Here is a 20,728-nt window from a genome sequence, read left to right as displayed (position 1 = left end):
CCCGTATGATTTTATAAAAACTTCTAAAGTTACCCCCTCAGCCTCTTTAGGTCCAGGGAAAACAATCCCAGTCTATCCATCTCTTTACATAACTCAAACTAGCCAAATTCAGCAACACCCTTGTAAATCATTTCTACAATCCCTCTAGCTTGGTCACTCCTTTCTATAATACAATTATCATAACTGCACATATTTTAGGTATGCTCTCATCTATACCTAAACATGCATCTCAACTCTTCTCTCAATGCCCTGTCTGATGAAGACAAGCAATGACTTATTTGAGAAAGTGAACAGGAACTTCAAACCAAATAAATATTTCAATTACAAATTGTTTCACACAAGTTTTAAGTTCCTATAAACAATGTATTTTAATTCTTCACATCCCTCCCCGTGATATCATTCTATGATTTAGACAGCAGAAAAGTCACCTGGTCTAAGCCACCAAATGCTGTTTCTCTCCTAATAGCCACCATGATACGTTTAATAATGACTGATGCCTTCCTTTCAAGCTGATGTCTTAATTAAAATCCTAAATATAATGTTGAAAATCACAAGTATGAGGTGCAAAACCATCTGCTACTCTGGATGTTGCTCATTGATCTTAACAATATTCTTCAAATGAAATTATCTATGGGCTAATTTCATTCAATGAAGATGCCTATTCTTGATCTTTTTCCAGTTTCCCAGCAATAATAACATCATTGTCCCTTGAAAAAAAAAGTTATAATACATTTACAAATAAATATCCTGGAAATACCAATTTGCTTCTCATAAATTTAATTTTTAAAAAAAATTTAGACATAGAGCACAGTAACAGGCCTGTCCAGCCCAATAGCCCTTGTTGCCCAAATATCCCAATTAACCTACAACTCCTGTGCATTTTGAAGGGTTGGAGGAAACAGGAGTTCCCAGAGAAAACCCATAAAGACACAGGTAAAATGTACAAACTCCCAGACAATGCCGGATTCAAACCCAGATCACTTGGCAGTTATAGTGTTGTGCTAACTGTGCCACCCACATTTGCTCCCCAGAGAACTATATCATGAAGTAGGCACCTATTAGAAGTGGACAAAAAAAAACAAATCTTTGAACTACAAAAACCCAGAAGACATTTAAGTCTGCCTCAGGAACCTCACAGAAACTCCTAAAGCTTATTGGCAGGACCTTAGCGATTTCCTCGTATGTGATTGGACACAAAACATGGAAACAAGTAAATGGCTAACTTTCTTGGTATGAATGCACCTGAACTAAAAAAAAGTAGTTTCAATAACAATCCATTTTCAGTGTGCAAAACGACATAAAAATATAAGCGATGCACATTTTAAAAAAAAGGTATCTACCCTCCAAGCTTGAAAATAATTGATAAATCGAAGGCAAAAGCAAATGTTTGAATTCTCACAGTACCTCACTAAGTTTATTTGTAGCCAAGTCTCCTAGAAGCAATGTATCAGTAGTATGAGCCACCAGGAAGCGATCTTTTCCCATGATCTTCACTTCATCAATTTCATAACCATAGTGAGATTTCAGTACCACTCTCGTACCAGTGGAAAGATTCCTTACAATAACCTGAATAAAAAAAGAAAGGCAGTAATGCACATCCTGAATTTATTTTGTTCATTTTAAAGGAGTACTTCAAACAGAATATTTACATAATGCATTGTATGCTTTTTATTCAACCATTTACTGGGACATTTAATAACTTCATGACATGATTCACAGGACCTATGAAAGACAATGACTCAGAATGCAATATTAAAATCAATTACAACACATTTTAATAGATTGATAATAAAAAACTTTTAAAATAACAATTTGCGGAGAGAAGAGTTAACTGATGTGTCAATATCAAAATTCTGTAGTAAAATAAAACCACTTATAAATATATAACAAAAGGCACTGTAGGAGCATTCCAATCAAAGAGCTTATGTTGAACCACATAAAAAACATATTTAGCTCAATGACATAAAAAATCTGGTCAAAGAGCAAAGTTCAAAAAGCATATGAATGAAGATGTCTGGCTGCTAAGGGATGGACAAGCCGAACTCAGAAGGAACAATAGACCAGAATTTAAAGAATGCAAACACCTCACCAGATAATGTGCTGGAGAAAATTCCAGACTGAATGAAAATGGAGATTTTAAAGTTAAAGTTGAGAATTTTAGAATAGTTATTATTTAAATAGAACCCAGCACTGATTATCAAATAGGTGTTGGGTGACTGGAATCCTTTATGAGCTTGTACATAAGCAGACAAGTTTTGGATTACATTGTGTTTAGGGCAGAAGAAAGGAGGTCAAGCAGATATGATGGAATAGTTAAATCGTGGAGACCACAAAGGCAATGGGCATGGGTCTCTGCAACAAGTAAAATAATGCAAGGACAATGCTTTGGAGGTGATTGTGCAAATATAACATTAAGGTCACAACAAGACAGATACAGCTTCAGATAATAGCCTGGGAGGAGATGGAACTGATAGCTAGAGGAGAGGTTGCACTGATGAAAGGCTTCAGTCTTTAGTGCAGGAAAATTCTGTTACTGACAATTTAGAATGGTAGGATCAAGAAAGATAGAGTGAGGTAAAAAGAGGTATCAGCATCTCTCATGTTGAAACTGACAACTTGGTTTCAAGTAATGTAACTGAAGGATAGCATACAACTGAAAGAGGCACTGAGGCAAAGATGTGGATTCAGGAACAACAACCACAAAAGATGATTCACTAGCAAAGACTGGATTTGTAAGGATGGAATGTCAAAACACTGGTATCTTCAAGACAATAATTGTTATTAATAACTATTAATAATATAAAATCTTACTCAACTCTAAACTTAACCTCTCTATGTGCAAGAGCGAGTGTGAGAATGTGACAAATCCCAAACCATAACAATTTTGGGACAATTTTGAAGAGATAATTTTAAAGTTCAGTCTTAGAAATCTTTTGTGTTGAAACTCAGTCTTTAAACTGCTGTTCAAAAGTTCTTTAATTCATGAATTCTTGTAGATTTGCTTTCAGCTAAATATTTCTTCATACGAATGACATTTTCACAAATTCCCCTCTCTTGCTTAGATGTTTCAGAACTTGTGTTTTCCACAATGCTTTTGCACTCAAGCACGAGTCAGACAAAGTAACCATCAAAATGGTTATGATCCAGAAACAAGGATAATATTGCTTTCGTTTACCCATAATTTGCTCAGTCATAAATGGCTATTACAATAGCTACAGCATCATTGCTCTCTCTGAACAAGAAGAAACAACAACCATGTCCATCTCACAGAATGTCACTGCATTTTCTGATTTCAGATTAAACTGGCACAGTATTAAAGATGCCTTCTTGGAAAGTTGCAATTACATGATATTACATTACTATTAGTTTTATTTGAAGTTCATCTCTTCCAAAAGTTTACAAATTAATGCCTCCAAGTTGCCTGCAAAGACCATCAAGCAGAATGGCTGTGTGTGTACACAGGTGCTTCTGAGCAAACATCCATTGTATCTAGACTTTCAATAGCACAATCTAAAATTCTTATTGCTTTGAATTCAGAGACACATGGTCTCCAGAAGACCTCTCTTATCTGATAACAGAAATGTGATGTTTTTAATGTGTGTAATTATCTTTCCCTGTTTCCAAACTCTCAAACTCTTTACTAAAAATAATATATTTTATAACCTAAATATTACTATTAACATAATTCTGTAACAAGGAAGAACAAGTAAAGACAGATAATCTCAATCATGAAGGACATCAGTAGTAACATAGATCAAAGTTTTCAGTGTTATGGCACTGAATCCTATTTTGAACATTCAAACTGTGTATATATCATTAGATTTTTATCAAAAACTTAGGAAAGGACAATAAAGTTGGAGGTTGGATAGTAGTCGGTGTAATTGAAGTGCTTGAAGGGTAGTAATAGCAGATTTGAAGACAAGGGGACAGTAAATTGAGTCAGAGAATAATCAACATCTGTTAACAGGCCAGAAAAACAAGATGGATAATTATTAATTTTATGGATATAGAGTCAAGGAAGGAAGAGAAAGATATGAATTATAAAAGGAGTTTGGAGAAGATATGAAGTGAGAAAGGAAAGAAACAAAAATTCAATTTCAAGTTTGCGTCAATGTGGAAGAAAAAGTAGACATTTGGCTTGGTGTGCATGATACAGTACAACTCCAATTATCCAAAATCGAATTCTCTGCAATCCTCAGTTATCCAAAATTTTTTTTTAAATTTGAATAAATGAGGATATCTGAAACAAATCCAAAATTTTTTCAGAACTCCTGGTGACGGATAATGCAGTAGACTTCAGGATCCCAGCACTGGCAGCAGCCAACCTCGGGCTCCCGGTGCCAACAGTAGTGGGAACCTCAAGCTCCCAGGCAGAAGCAGGACTCTTGGGCTCCCGGCACAAGCTGTACCCTGGTGGGGAGGTATTGGTGATCGGCAGTGGCCAGCATTTTTTTTGGTGAGAATTAAACATTATTTCAATGCTTAAAAACCCTTACCTTGCTGTTTGTTACTGTTTAAACACTGTTACAAGTGATTTGCTGTTGTTACTGGGCTGTTTTTAAGAAATGATCAGTTCTCCGAAAAAACAGTTTATCCAAAATAGACCCAGTCCTGACCATTTTGGGTAATCGGAGTTGTACTGTATAGTAAGTGACTTTGGCTGCAAACATATTACTGACCTCTTCATATGTTGCTCGAAGTGAAGAGACAGGATTGATAGTTTTGGTATTGAGCTATTACAAAAGGCTCACAACATGTTTTACAGCACAAATGATGAAAAAACAGCTAAGTTTTCTACCAACCTGACTGAGGCCAACATAGGTCATCTCAAATTTGTTCTTATAAATACACCTGCGTAGACAGCAATCAAATTGTTCCACGCCTCCACAAAGTGTGCCCTGTAAATTAAAATGAGGGTTTATAATATTTTCCTCCCTAGTAATTTCAACAAAAGAGCATACCAAAATTTGAAATAGAAAACACTTTTTACAGCTATTCAATTTTTGTGTAAAAATGTTGTACAATGTACCCCATCATAAATGTTTTTCCACAAACTACCCAAAAGCAGAAATAAGTAATTGCAGATGTCCATTCAGATATGAAAGATTTTCTTTCCAAAGATCAAAAATCACTTTTGATGAAACAAATGTATTTTTTTTTAAAATACTAACCACACAAAGTCTAGAACCATCCTTTTTCCAAGCTAAGGCAGTAATAGTATAAAGGTTTGGGATCTCCTTCGCTCTGGACTCATCCCAAGCACTTCTCCGAGGGCTCCAATTTAGGACTCTGAGCCTGCAAAAACATTGTTTTCAGCCATATACACAACACAACTTAGTAACACCAAAAAAATGAAGGGAAGTTTCCTCCTCATTTTCATAATATAATTAATAACTACTGAGTAGCAAGTTCAGTATTTTCTATTTTGTTATATGGAAGTGCTCAATCAATGGCCTAAAATTTGATATTAATATTAGAACATAGAATAGTACAGGTCCTTCAGCCCTCAATGTTTTCCCTACCTATGTATTCCTTCCTAAAAGAAATACTTAACCCTCCCTACCCCATAACCCTCTATTTTTCTTTCATCCATGTGTCTGTCTAAGAGTCTCTTAAATCCCCCCAGTTTTAGCCTCCACCACCATTCCCAGTAAGGCATTCCAGGCACCCACAACTCTGTGTGTAAAAACCTTACCCCTGATATCTCCCCTACACTTCCCTCCCTTAATGTCCTCTGGTGTTTGCTGACTGTCCACCCTATGTATGCCTCGCATAATCTTGTAGACCTCTATCAAGTCTCCTCTCATCCTTCTACACTCCAAAGAGTGAAGTCTGCTAACCTTGCCCCTTAAGACTTGTTTCCCAATACAGGTACATCCTGGTAAATCTCCTATGGACCCTCACCATAGCTTCCACATCCTTCCTATAATAAGGTGACTAGAACTAAACACAATACTCCACATTCTTAAGTAACCAACCATTAACTGTGTACTCAGCCTTCTGGTTTGTCCTTCCAAAATGCATCACCTCACACTTATCCAGATTGAAATCCATCTGTCACTTTTCTGCCCATCTCTGCATCCTGTCTATATCCCCTTGTAACCTTTGACAATCTTCAGCTCCATACACAACTCCTCCAACTTTCGTATTATCCACAAACTTACTGACTCATCCTTCTACTTCTTCACATAGGTCATTTATAAAAATCACATCATCTTAGTGATTCTTTTCTGTCCTCTCTCAAATGACAACATATCCATCCTGTATTGTGGCAACCAGAACTGTACATAATACTCTCAAGATCAATACAACCAATATTTTATACAGCATTATGACATCTCAATTCTTATTCTTAATGCTTTGGCCTTTGCAGTATCTGAGATTCACTGGTGGTGTGTTATTCTGATGGCTGGCTCTGCCCCATCTACCCATATATAACCCTGGTTTCCCGCTTAAAGCCTGCGCCCCTCTGAAGACCACTGTAACATCCCACCCTCAATTATAAGCTTAAAAAAAGCATACGTTTTCCCTCCAGTCGTGAGAGCTTTTATTCATGCTACAATTTTATTAGCTTATTCCCTAAACGATGGAAGTGCTACTCAAGCCAGGAATGCTGCTGATAGACCCTCTGATCCCCGATGCGGCTGAGGAGTTCACACACTGGCTAGACTGCTTCTCGGCCTACCTAAACACGATCAGAGGCATCTTCCACACCGATGAACTCAGGAGGTCCGCATTCTTTTTGAGGATAGGAACAAAAGGGTATGCAGTCATTAGGGACTACACTATACATGATGCAGCCATCAAGGTTTTGAAGGCTCTGAGCCTGAAGTCGCAAAACAAGGTCCTAGCAAGGCACCAACTCACTCTGTCACCAATGACCAGGAGAGACCATCAATGACTATCTGCTGGATCTGTGGACACTTGTCAAGAAGAGCAGGTATGAAGTGGCTACGGGCCACCTTCGTGAAGAAGAACAGATCTGGGACACTCTAGTCCCAGGAGTCCGTTCAAGGTACATGAGGCAGCGACTGCTTGAGTCTGGTAAGAAGGACCTGGCTCGTCATGTTGAACTGGTCAAATCGTTGGAACAAGCCAAGCTCGAGAACGATGACCTCAAAGCTAGTGAGCTCGCTAACCCAGGTTACCCCTTCCAAGGGCCGGCTGCTCCCACTACCCCAGCCTTAATGGCTGCCACTTCCTGTGCTAGAGAGCGTTCCCACACTAGGGAGTGCTTTTTCTGCAGCAAGAGCCAGCATCCCTGATCTTAATGCCAAGTAAAAGACTCTGTGTGTTCCAGCTGTGTTAAGGACATTGGGTGAGAGTTTGCCACATGAGGGGAAGGCCAGGGAAGTCTGCAGCCCGCACTGCTCCTGGATCCAACTCCAGCCCCGAGCCGACTGCCCCGAATTTACCCAAACCCACTTGCTACGCTACATGCCAACTGAGGGTGGCAGTGAGGAAATGGCGTGAAAAGGTTCAGCGGCCATCTTGCCGTGACTCAAATTCAAACTCGGTGCCATCATTGTCAGAGAAGGAAGGAGGGCGGCCATCTTTCCACGCCACAAGGTTGTCACCATCTTACCCTATGGCAACCCAGGACAGAGAGGGCCACTCGAGTAAGGAGGATGGAGTCTCCGGGGTTCTAGATCAGGATAGACCTCACCAGTTCAGCAACTTCATCGTAACTGTGAAGATAAACGGACATTCCACTAGATGCCTAATCGACACAGGCTCTACTGAAAGCTTCATAGACTCATGGACTGTGCAGGAATACAACCTAAAGATGCATCTTTCCAATTATCGCATATTCCTTGCATCTCAGTCTCACTCTACACGTATTCAACAACATTGTATATACATTTGTCATTTGTAGGATCTGCCTGTATGTTCTTGATGAATTGTGTACTCTGGTGCTGTTGCTGGTTAAGTGTGTGACCTTGGAGTATTCTGGTCCCCTCGCCCTCTAAAATCAGAACCCACATGCATCCGCTTCACTCTGAATACCAACCCCCCATCCACCTCTCTTCCCAATCTGTCCTCTGACTGCAAACCGATTGCAACCAAGAGCAGGTGGCACAGTACAGCAGTCCGGGATCTCATACAGTCTGAGACACAACATCTGCTCAATGAAAGAATCATCAAACCTAGCACCAGCCCATGGAGAGCACTAGTGGTGGTGGTGGTAAAAGGGGAAAACAAGTCCAGGCTAGTAATTGACTATAGCCAAACCATTTATCGGTACACACTCCTGGATGCATACCCACTCTCTCGAATTTTCAGACATGGTGAATAATATTGCACAATATCAGGTCTATTGAACCACTGACCTGAAACCTGCTGATCACCAGCTTCCAATCCGTTCCGAGGATCGCCCACATGGCATTTGAGGCTAATGTTTGTCTCTCTATCAATTCTGGAGGGTCCCTTTCGGTATCACTAACAGAGTTTCTATTTTCCAGAGGCAGATGGACAGAATGGTGGATGAGTATGGGTTGAAGGCTACCTTCCCTTAGCTTGATAATGTCACCACCTGAACCTTAGTTAACTCTAGCAAGAGCGTGTTCAGGACGAAATGTATGGCTATCCTTGCCTATGTGGTGGAGAATGGCATCACTAGCCCAGATCCTGATTGAATGTGCTCCCTGTTAGAGCTCCCCGTTTCCAGGACCTCAAAGGCTTTGAGGAGATGCCTGAGGTTTTTCTCACATTACGCCCAGTGGATCCCTTAATATGCTGATAAGGTTCGGCCTCTCTTAAAAGCCACTAATTTCCCCCTCTTGGCTGAAGCCCAAACAGCTTTTAACTACCTCCAAAATCACATTGCAAAACCCAACATGCACGAGAATATACCTTTCCAAGTGGAAAGCGATGCTTCGGATGTAGCTCTGGTTGCTCCCCTCAAGCAGGTGGGCAGGCCAGTTGTATTTTTTCCCTTCTGACATTGCAAGGTCATGAGCTCCGGAACCCCACTGTGGAAAAGGAGGCTCAAGCCATTGTAGAAGCTGTGAGGCACTGGAGACACGATCTGGCTGGTCGGAAACTTACACTCCTCACGAACCAGCGCTCGGTCGCACTCATGTTTAATAATGTCAAGAAGGGCAAAATCAAAAATGATATAATTGCTAGGTGGATGATTGAGCTCTCCACCTACAATTATGACATTGCCTATTGGCTAGAAGCCCTTAATGAGCCTCCAGATGCCTTATCCAAAGAAAGCTGTGCCTCTGCACACACTGGGCAACTGCAGTCTCTGCATAATGAGTTCTGCCATCCAGGGGTAACCCATATGGCTCATTTTGTCAAGGCACACAATCAAGTCATCCAGGCCCTTTGAACGGCCCAGTGTCGATTTTAAGGGACCTCTCCCTTCCACAAACGGGAACACTTTCTTCCTCTCTATCACTGATGATTACTCCCACTTCCCGTTCGCCATTCCATGTTCAGACACATCCACTTTGTCAGTCATAAAGGCCCTAGATTCCATTTTCACCCTGTTCGGGTATCCCAGCTATATTTATAACGATCGGGGCTCTTCTTTTGTGAGTGATGAGCTATGTCAGTACATGCTGGTGAGGGACATCGCATCGAGCAGGACTACAAACCCCGGGTTGAAAAGGAAAATGCCATAGTCTAGAAGGCTATCAAACTGGCCCTGAAGTCAAGAAGCCTTACAGACTCGTGCTAGCAGAAGTCCTTCCTATGGCGCTCCATTCCATTCAGTTGCTACTATGTACCGCGACCAACACTATTCCTCACAAGCTCCTATTTACTTTCAAAAGAAGGTCGGCATCGGGAACTACACTCACAACCTGGCTCAGTCTGGTCCTTCTCGGGAAGCACATGAAGAGAAGCAAGATGGTGGAAAGGGTGAAACTTCTCCACACCAATCCCACGTATGCCTATGTGGAGTACCTAGATGGCAGGGAGGATAGTCTCCATCAGGAACCTTGCACCCACTGGAACAGAAGGTCCATTGCCTCAAGTGCCATGCGAGCCTCGGAGCTTGTTCCCACTACCCTCAGGGAATCTGATTCAGGAGGAATCATAGAGCCAGAGCCCCCACCCACAAGGGGACCAGAAGATTCTCCCATGCTTAGGCACTCCATCAGGATCCCCAGACCACTTAAATTTGAGAATAACTGTATACTTTTATGAATTTTTTTTCTCTGAATCAGTTGTCTCAGTCTTCATCCACATACCCTAAATTCTGCAGGAAGGGGTGACTGCAGTGAACTGAGAATCACTGGTGGTGTGTTATAGTGATGACTGGCTCTGCCCCATCTACGCACATATAACCCTAGATTCCCGCCTTAATCCTGAGCCCCTCTGAAGGCCACTGTAAGAACCTACCCTCAGTTATAAGCAAATAAAAGCGTATGTTCTTCCTCCAGTTGTGAGAGCTTTTATTCACACTAGAGCCTTCTTTTAATCATGCTACAGCCTTTGAAGACAAGCACACCATATGCTTTTTTTCACTTCCTTATCACCATTTTCTGTGTCACCATTTTCAGGGAGCTACTAACTTGAACTCTGGGTTTTTGTGTATACCAACACTATTAATATCCCTGCATTTATTTATTCTAATATGCACTGTCAGTATTTTCCTTTCCAAAGTGCATTTCTTCATACTTAACTGAATTAAATTCCATCTGTACTGCTCAACCCAACTTTCCTGAGACAGCCTCCTACACTATGACTTCATCAATTTTAGCAATGTCTGCAAACTTACTAATTAGACAACCTACAATCTTTCTAAGTCATTTGCAAATATTACAGTGGTGGCCAAACCGCTACTCACGAGCCACGTATAGCTGTTTGACATGAACAGCTATACCTCGTAGAGGTATTTTGGCTGTGTAGTATTAGTGGACTTGGCTTATGATCGCATGATTGTTGCATATGTGGCTGAGTTGCAGGCAGTGTGATTAGTGGAGTGCAAGTGTGATCCAGGCCATTTACCCAACTGAGCTCCCGATGCCGTGGCCTCCTGCCAATTGAAGCTCACGACACCCAAGTTTCTCACTCACCCATCGAAGCTCCCAAAGCCTCGGCCTCCCACCCACCCATCCAAGCTCCCAACATCCTGGCCTCCCACCCACCCACCCAAGCCTCTGTCCCACCTACTGAAGCTCCCAACAGCCCGACCTTCCACTTACCCATCCGAGCTCCCAATGGTCCTCTCACTCTCCCATCCGAGCTCCCAACAGCCCGGTCTCCCACCCTCCATCCAAGCTCCCGACCGCCTGCCCATCCAAGCTCCCAATGTCCCAACCTCAGACTCTTGCATAGGGCCCAGCTGCCTGCCCACCCATCTGAGCTCCCCATGTTTTGGCTACCTTCCCACTAAAGCCTTGAACGTCTCAACAATGGACTCTCACCTAGGCCATAAGTGCCCATCCATTGGAACTCACGACATCTCAAATGCAGACTGACCACCTAGTCCCTACCAGTCACCCATCCGAGCTCCTGACGCTTTGAACAACTCTGGTACCTACTGCAATCAAAAGTTGTATGTGTGTAATTATCAACCCCCTAAATTTTACCCTAAAATTGATCCATAAAATTCAACTATTACACAAGTATATGTTGGCTACATTTTGAGTTTTGAAACCAATACAAATTATCAGTTTAAAGACTATATACATGATTAAATATTATTACATACCTGCTTTTTTTAATATTTATATAACATTTTAATATCAAAATGTGCATGTATGAGTACAATTGTGCAGGGTAAATCAATACTTCTAGAAAAGGAGAGGATGAAGGAAAATGTTGTAAGAAAAAAGAAAGTAACGTATCACTTTTATGCAACTCACCCATGTTTTGCAATTTACGTAGATTGGGGATCAAACAATCGCAATTAAGAAACATGAAGAATATGTTTCAAGGAGTATTCAGTGTTTTACATATCCTCGAGTAAGGTTTAACCTACTTAAAATTATTTGAGGTCATAATTTTACTTCATAAAATGCTGAAGAGCATAATCAATAAATTTCCTTTGCACATGATTTTACCTGTCATAGCTCCCAATGACGACAGACTGTCCACTGGGGCTAGTGGCAGCTACTGTGAAATCTTTTTCTGTAGAATCTCGACCATAATCAAACTGTTGGATAATATGGCCTTCCTTTCCATAGGCAATTACTTTTTTATCACATCCAGCAGCTACAATGCTATTTAAAGCCCAAGCTAAGGCATAAGGTGGACAGCTGTGAGTAGCTAGTTTACCCTGAAACAAAAAAAAATCCAAATTTACAGTTCAATTAGGATACTTACCATATTAACATTTATTTTCAATACAAAATTCAGAAATCATTATATAAATTAATTATAGATATCTCTTTAAAAAGTTTAATTTAAAAAACATAAGCATGCGGTGGATGATGTTCGTGCCCATACTCCATCATGTTGAAATAATGAGACCACACCTAAAGTTGTCAGCCAGTGAAGAGAAAAAGCGTTTATTAGTGTTATCAGGCTTAATGTAGACACACAACATGTGACCTGGCGTCATGACATCTGAAGTGCTAATGACCTCATGATGTAGCTATGTTGAGTCAGCAAGACTTCTCAGTAAACCTACGGATGCTGCTGGGTCACTATGTCTCGTGGTTGTAGTGGCTAGTTGCCAGTAGATAGGAGGCTGTTTTGTCGAGCTGTCACAAGACAGGAGCTGTTAGCACTGGTTCTGCCCACTCCCTCTAAGCATACCCCTACAAGCACATATTAATCCAATATATGGGATGAAATATATGAAAAAGCACAAGTTATTATTTCAGAAGTATTAATTAATAAAAATTGTGCACCCTTCCTAATCAAACCCATTTTCAAAGCCCTTCAAAGAAAAAAAGGAAAAAAAAAACCCTATTAATCAAACCACTCCCTCTAAACAGGGTTAACTTCATATTAAAACTACACAGGAAACAAAAGACAACATTGGGAAACTAGACAACACAGCTCAGAAGCATCCAAACTTCCTAATTTTTCAAATTATGGTAATACTTCTTGAATGGCCCCCACGTCTTATAAAAATTCACCTTTACATCTTTAACATTATATCTGATTTTTTTCCTAAATTTAGGAAGGACATGACCTTTTGTAACCATTGTAGGTAGAGTGCTGTCTTTTCATTACATCAAAATTGCCTGTCAAGCTATCAATGAGGTAAAAGCTAAAATTCGCTTCTGAGATCAAGTCAATAGTATTTCCTCTTCTTATAAACTAAATTAAGGGGCATGGTTCTAGTTTGATCTTTGAAATGGTTGATAAAGTTTGAAAGTAATTTCTCCTAACATTTTCTAAACTAAGGCAAGATCAAAACATATGTATCAATGAAGCCTGAAAATGTTATATTTATCATATAATGGATCAATTTCAAAATAGAAGCAAGATAACTTTGGAAATATGTACTTTATGTACCACTTTGAATTGCAACAATGTCACGCACAAAATGAAGATTCATTAATCAAATTTAGAACAATATCCCAGTCCTCATCTGGAAGTAATAAATCCAAGCCATGCAACCAATCACTCTTTATATTTTTTTTGTAAATTTTATTTTTCATTTGCATCAATAGAAGTACAATATTTATCCATATCATTAAAAAATAATAAAAACCAATGATGCAAAATAATACACAATTTCATATTTTATCCCCCCAACCTTCTCCAAAAAAGTAGGATAGAGAAAAATAAATAAAAAGCCTTGCTGACCAACATATAACCTCTTGATTAATTAAATTTAAATTTACATAGTGATCTTGAACCTTTAATTAACTTGCACCTTCATAACTCAACCCAATAGAATACTCGTATCCTCCCAAAATTTTCCTACTTTTTCACATTGCCAAACTGCATAGACAAAAGTTCCAAATTTTTCATTACATCTAAAACATTTATTCAAAACAATCTGAATTAATTCCATGTAATTTATATGGAGCATAATATAATTGGGTTAAAAATTAAATTGTATCATTTGGTACCAAACATTTATTGTTTTATTTACGCATTCATGACATTCCAGTCATCTGATAATTCTTGATTCCTTTTTTTAATGTATTCCATTCTATATTTTAAGTATATGTTTCAAAATTTGTGTATCAATTTGACCTCTCAACAGTCTTTCATGCCATTTATACAAAATATGCTCAGTATTATTTTCTCCTATATTTATCGATTCAATTTGTACCCATGTTGTCTTTTCATCAATCTGATAACATAAGGACAAAAATCTAAGTTGAGCTGCTTTATAATAATTTTTAAAATTAGGAAATCGTAGTCCTCCCTGATCATATTTCCATGTTAGTTTTTCCAATGCCATCCTAGGCATTTTGTCTTGCCAAATAAACCCTCTTACACTTTTATCTAAATCTTGAAAAAACAGCAAATGGTAGTGATTGAAATAGGTATTGTATTCCAGGAAAAATATTCATCTTCACACAATTTATCCTTCCTATTAAAGAAATTGATAAAACCTTCCATCTTATTAAATGTTCTTTAAGTTTCTTCAATAGAGGTATGTAATTTAATTTAAATAAATTATTAAAATTCTTATCAATATTAATTCCTAGATACTTGACCATCTCCTGCCATTTAAATTTTGTCATTTTCTTAACTTGAGTGTAATCTTTCTTAGTCATTGGTATTAATTCACTTTTATCAATATTTACCTTATAACCTGATATTAACCCATATTCCACCAATCGAACATTTACTTTTTTAATGAACTTTCAGGGTTTGTAAGATATAATATTACATCATCTGGAATAAGGCTAATTTTATGTTCTTTATCATTTATCTTAAAACCCTCAATCTCATTATCTCTTCTAATCACCTCTGCTAAAGGTTCTATGGCCAATGCAAAAAAAAAGGAGATAGTGGATGCCTTGTCTAGATGATCTTTCCAATAAAAAAGATTTTGATGTTTGACTATTTGTAATTACTCTAGTCTTTAGGCAATTATAGATTGTTCTTATCCAATTTATAAAATTTATTGGAATTCCAAAAAGCTTCAATATTTTAAATAAATAGTCCCATTCTAATCTATCAAATGCTTTTTTCTGCATCTAAAGCCATAGCTACTGATGGTATTTTTCTTTTCTGTGCTATATTTAACAAAATCAAAAAATCTAACAATATTGTCAGCTGATCTTCTATTATTAATAAAACCTGTTTGATCCATATTAATCAATTTAGGTAAACATTTAGCTTAATAGTTTAGACAAAATTTTATAATCTGTATTCAATAATGAAATTGGCCTATCTGAAGATGGAAGCAAAAGGTCCTTCCTGTTTTTTGGAATAACTTTTTTTTTAAAACTATTTATTCGTTCAAAAAACAAAAAATATATGACATATACAGCAATTAAACATTAACTTTTTATATATATATATATATATATATATATAAAAAAAAAGAGAAAAAAAGAAAAGAAAGAGAGAAAACCCACCCCCCCTCCCCCTTCAGGCAACTCTCCTAAGGAGAGCCATAAAAAAGAAAAAAAGAAAGAATATTTTAAAAAAGTTAAATAAACATATTAAAATCTAATCAATATAATTGAAATGTAAATATTTTGAGTATAACAGCTACTTATTAATAAAAAATTATAATTATCATGCAAAACAAATGTAATTTCTTCCATTATTAAACAATATTTCATCTCATTATGCCATATATTAATATCAATCATATTTGTATCTTTCCACATAATAGTAATACATTTTTTCGCTAATGATAAAGCTAAATATACAAAAGCAAGCTGAAACTTATTTAATCCCAAGCTTTTCAGAGGTTGCAAACTACCCAATAAAAATACTGTTGGATCTAAAACTATTTTAATCTTATACAGATATTCTAAAAATGATTGAATTTTCTTCCTAAAATATTGTATACGTATACATAACCAAAGAGCATGAAACAAATTTCCAACCGTATCACCACATCTAAAACACAAATCTGATTCATTAAAACCATATTTTTTAAATTTTTCAGGTGTCAAATATAATTGATGTAAAAAATTGTAATTACTCATTGCATAACGTGCATTTATCAATTGAGTTATACTATCATAACAGATATCTAACCAATCCTCTTCAGAAAAAGTAAAACCAATATCCGCTTCCCATTTAAGTTTAGATCTATCCCAACCCTTTTTATCCATATCATCCTGTAATATTTGATACATAAATGAAATATAACCCTTCTCTGGTACCTTCATAAGAAAAGTCTCAAATTTAGTAATTTTAGATAAAATCATCTCTCTACCAAACATTCATTTTACCAAAGATCGAATTTGATAATAAAGAGTTCTTATTAATACCAAAATCTTCCCTCATCTGATTAAAAGATAAAAACTTACCCTCTTTAAAACAATCTCCCAAATTTTTCACACCTTTAAATCTCCAATGCAATAAACTTTGATTATGTATTGAAAAAGAAATGTTGATTATTATACAATGGAGTCAAAACCAATAATTTACCCCTAGAACCTATCATTTTATTTTTCTTTATCCATAACTTCATTAAATGTTTAAGTATAGGCACATTATATTGTTGTAACAAATTCATATTCCACCTAAACAAAAACTGATGTATTTCAAATTCAGAAATACTTGCCATCTCAATTTTAGCCCAACTAGGAGGCCGTACCAAATCCATCAATGAACTAATAAATTTAAGTTGGGCTGCCTCATAATAATTTTGAAAATGTGGTAAACGTAATCACCCTAACTCATATTTCCAAGTTAATTTATTCAAAGCTGCTCTCGAAAATTTACCCCTCCATAAAAACTCCCTAACCATTCTATTTAAATCTCAAAAAAAAAAATTATCAAGTAAATACGGAATAGATTGAAACAAATATTGTATATGCGGAAAGATATCCATCTTATTTGTATTTATCCTTCCCATTAAATTAATAGGTAAATCTTTCCATTTAATCAAATCAGTTTTAATTTTTTTCATTAAAGGAACATAATTTAATTTATATAAAGATTGATAATTAACATTCAAAATTATACCCAGATATTTAATTCAATCAGTCCATTTCAAATTAATAATATTCTTATAAACTGAATAATCTCCTTCACTTACCAGTAATATTTCACTTCTTTCCCAATTAACTTTATATCCAGAAAGACATCCATATTGTATTAACCATTCCTTCAAATGCAAAAGTGACTGAGCTGGATTTGTTAAATACACCAATACGTCATCAGCAAATAAATTAATTTTATACTCCTCATCTAAAACTTTCATACCTTGTATCTGTGTATTTTGTCTTATCAACTGTGTTAAAGGTTCAATCACTAATGCAAACAAAGCTGGTGATAAAGGACAACCTTGACAAGTTGATCGAGTTAACTTAAAAGATTCCAAAATCAAACCATTCGTCAATACTCTAGCTACTGGTTTACTATATAAAGCCCTAATCCAATCAATAAAAAAGGACCAAACTTAAATTTCTCCAAAACTTTAAACAAAAAATTCCATTCAACTCTATCAAATGCTTTTTCTGCATCTAAGGATATCACCATTGGATGATCTAAAGATTGTCGAAATCTATTAATCAAACTAATCACTCGCAAAATATTATCTGAAGCATATCTATTCTTTATAAAACCTGTTTGATCAATATAAATCAACTCTGGTAAAACTTTAGCTAGTCTATTCGCTAATACTTTAGCTATTATTTTATAATCTACATTTAACAACAAAATTGGTCTATATGAAGATACCTTCAAAGGATCTCTATCGTTTTTAGGAATTACTCTAATTAAAGCACTAGAACAAGACTCAGGTAAATCATAATGTTCTCCAACTTGACGTAATACATACCCAAACACTACATAAATCATCATAAAAATGTTTATAAATTCAACCGAAAATCCATCATCACCAGGCGATTTACCATTTGTAATTTCCAGCATAGCCATTTTAATTTCCGAATCAGTAAATGGTTCTTCTAACTCCTGTATATCTACATCCTCTAATATCGGTAAATCCAACTGTGATTTTAAAAAAATCAATCGATCCAGTTTCCAGATGAATAAAATTCATCATTAATCTCACTAGGTTTATAAGGAATAAGAGAATTCCGTCTAACAGCATTAATTGTCCTCGATATCTGTTATTTCTTTAATTGCCATGCCAATACCTTGTGTGCTTTCTCTCCCCATTCGTAATACGGTTGTTTAGTCCTATTAATCACACATTCAAATTGATAAGATTGCAAAGTATTATATTTCAATTTCAGCCTAGATAATTCTATTTTCTGATCTTCTGTAGCATCTTTCTGAAATTCCTTTTCTAACTCATCAATCTGTTTCTCTAATTCAAAGCTATGATTTAATCAATTCTTTTTTATTTTAGAAGTATAACTAATTATTTGTCCTCCCAAATAGGCTTTCATAGCATCCCATAATACAAACTTACTTTGAACAGATTTAGAATTTTCTTTCAAAAAAAATTAATGTTTTTTCAAAAAATCAATAAATTCCGTATTTTTAACAACATTGTATTAAATATCCAACGATAAGCTTTTGAATTTTCTCAGAAGTTTCATATGTAAAATATAACAGAGAATGATCTGAAATCACCCTACTTTTATATTCCGCTTGTTGTATTTTCCTTTGTAAATGTACCGATACTAAAAAGAAGTCAATCCTTGAAAACGATTCATGTCTAGATGAATAAAAGGAAAAATCTTTCTCTGTCGGATTAAGACGTCTCCAAATATCTACTAAATTAAGATCTTTCATCAATGCTTGGACCTGGATTGCCATCTTGGATTTTTTAACTTTCTTTGGAGATTAATCTAATAAGGGTTCTAAAACACAATTAAAATCACCACCAACTAAAATATTATCATTAGCTTGACCCAAACATAAAAATGCATCTGAAATAAATATTTCATCATCTGCATTTGGGGCATAAATATTAAATAAAGTCCAAGATTCACTAAAAATCGTACAATTCAATTTAAGAATACATCCTGCCTTTTCCTCCATTGATTCTAACTCAAAAGATAAATTTTTATGTATCAAAATTGCTACACCTTTAGCTCTAGAATTAAATGAAGAAAAATATACATGCCCAACCCAATCCCTTTTTAATTTCACACTTTCCTTCACATTCAAATGTGTTTCTTGTAAAAAGGCAATATCAATTTTCATTTTCTTAATAGATGCCAAGACTCGCTTACGTTTAATCATACTATATTTAATCCTCGAACATTAAAAGTAGCAAACCTCAACTTTGACATATCTACTATTATTACTAAATACCAATAATATCTTTATATAAAAACTCAAATCAACGTATATAGGCCCTCCAATAAAAAAAATCACAAATTAAAAATGAAGAAAAAAGTTTAAAAAATGTTTAAATCCCCCCCCCAAAAAAAACTATCAAAAGGTAGTAATCCCCTAAACAAAAATTGGGTGTGGATCACCCACCAGTGGCTGATGACTTAGTGCAAATCTCCCCCTCCCCAGCCAAACAATCAGTAACATCCAAGTATCATAATAACATAAGAAAAAAATAAGAAAATTCTTCTTTTCATCCAAAAGACTCCAATCTCGAAGATCCCATTTCGGAAGGAAGTGGACTCTTTCTATTCCCATCTTTCCCATTTCTGCCATTTCTTCCGTTTCCAGAACCACCAGACTTTTCTTTAGGAGATAATGGTGGGCTATGTCTTTGTCCCCTTGTATCTGGCAATGAGTCAGCAAAAATCATTGCTTCACAATCGGTTTCAAAAAACCGAAATTGATAGTCTCCGTAAAAGACCTTCAACACTGCAGGATAACAAAAAGTAGACTTATAACCTTTACGCCATAAGACTTCTTTAACTGGATTAAATCGACGTCGAATGACATCTTGATTCAAATCAGGATTAAAAAAAGACTACTATTCTGAATCAATAATGGGGTTTGTCATTGTCTCACATTTTGTACTGCAAGTCGAAGTATTGCTTCTCTATCCAAATAACTAGGACATCGAATTACTCGGGGGTTGACCAGCTGAGGTATTCTTCCTAAAGCTCTATGGGCTCTTTCCAGTGCCAATCCCCCAGAGAAAAATTCTTGCCCTAATATTTGCGGAATCCAGTCTTTAGAAAAACAAAGAGGATATTGTCCTTCTATACCTTCTGGCAAACCAACAATTTTCACTTTATTCCTTCTGCTTTGATTTTCCAAATAATCTATTTTTCTTTCTAGCTCCTTCTCACGATCTCCTAATTCTATGACTGATTTTCCACCTTCAACATTTTTTCTGTGTTAGAAGTCACTTGTTGTTTACAGTCCAAAAAAGCAGTCTGAAATGTTTTTAATTCTTCATAAGATGCATCCACACGTGTCTTAACCATATTTAATTCTGAATTTATACCAGCATTCATTTGAACCATTTCATTCATTTGAGATGTCAACAAATCCATTCCAAGTTTTATAACAGCTTGAATAACTGCATTCATTTGCATAAGATGTGATTCGGTAAATCTCAGCTCTGCTCTCTCTGACATGGTGGCAGAACATGGTAACTGTAGCTCCTGCTGCAATTCAACAGAAGGCATTTTAAAAGTTGTACTGCGGGTCTGGACTCTCAGCGATGGCATCCCGACTTCTTCAGGGAGTCTTCCCCCGCATCTTGATGTTTTCTCATCCATTTGCGAAAAAAAACGATTTCTTCAGATTGTAATGGTGCCTGATGCATTTCCTTTTC

The 20,728-nt window shown here is 36.6% G+C and overlaps 1 protein-coding gene across 10 annotated transcripts in view; it reads right to left on the bottom strand.

The window, feature by feature from the left end:
* ift172 (intraflagellar transport 172) overlaps positions 1 to 20,728 on the bottom strand; it is a 226,881-nt gene that overhangs the window by 144,810 nt on the left and 61,343 nt on the right. For 8 of the 10 annotated variants that reach the window (XR_011340510.1, XR_011340509.1, XM_069886606.1 and 5 more), the window contains exons 8-12: positions 17,099 to 17,167; positions 12,021 to 12,235; positions 5,172 to 5,295; positions 4,803 to 4,898; positions 1,405 to 1,566 (exon numbers count right to left, since the gene is read on the bottom strand). Coding sequence is in view for 8 of the 10 variants with exons in the window: in XM_069886606.1 (XP_069742707.1) it covers positions 1,405 to 1,566; positions 4,803 to 4,898; positions 5,172 to 5,295; positions 12,021 to 12,235; positions 17,099 to 17,167 (666 nt within the window). In the remaining 2 variants the exon portion in view is untranslated. The remainder of the gene's footprint in view (positions 1 to 1,404; positions 1,567 to 4,802; positions 4,899 to 5,171; positions 5,296 to 12,020; positions 12,236 to 17,098; positions 17,168 to 20,728) is intronic. The other 2 variants (XM_069886607.1, XM_069886604.1) reach the window with 1 other exon arrangement.

Source organism: Narcine bancroftii, chromosome 6 (genome assembly GCF_036971445.1).
Source record: "Narcine bancroftii isolate sNarBan1 chromosome 6, sNarBan1.hap1, whole genome shotgun sequence".
NCBI lineage: Eukaryota > Metazoa > Chordata > Chondrichthyes > Torpediniformes > Narcinidae > Narcine > Narcine bancroftii.
This window is presented reverse-complemented; position numbering and strand designations above follow the sequence as displayed.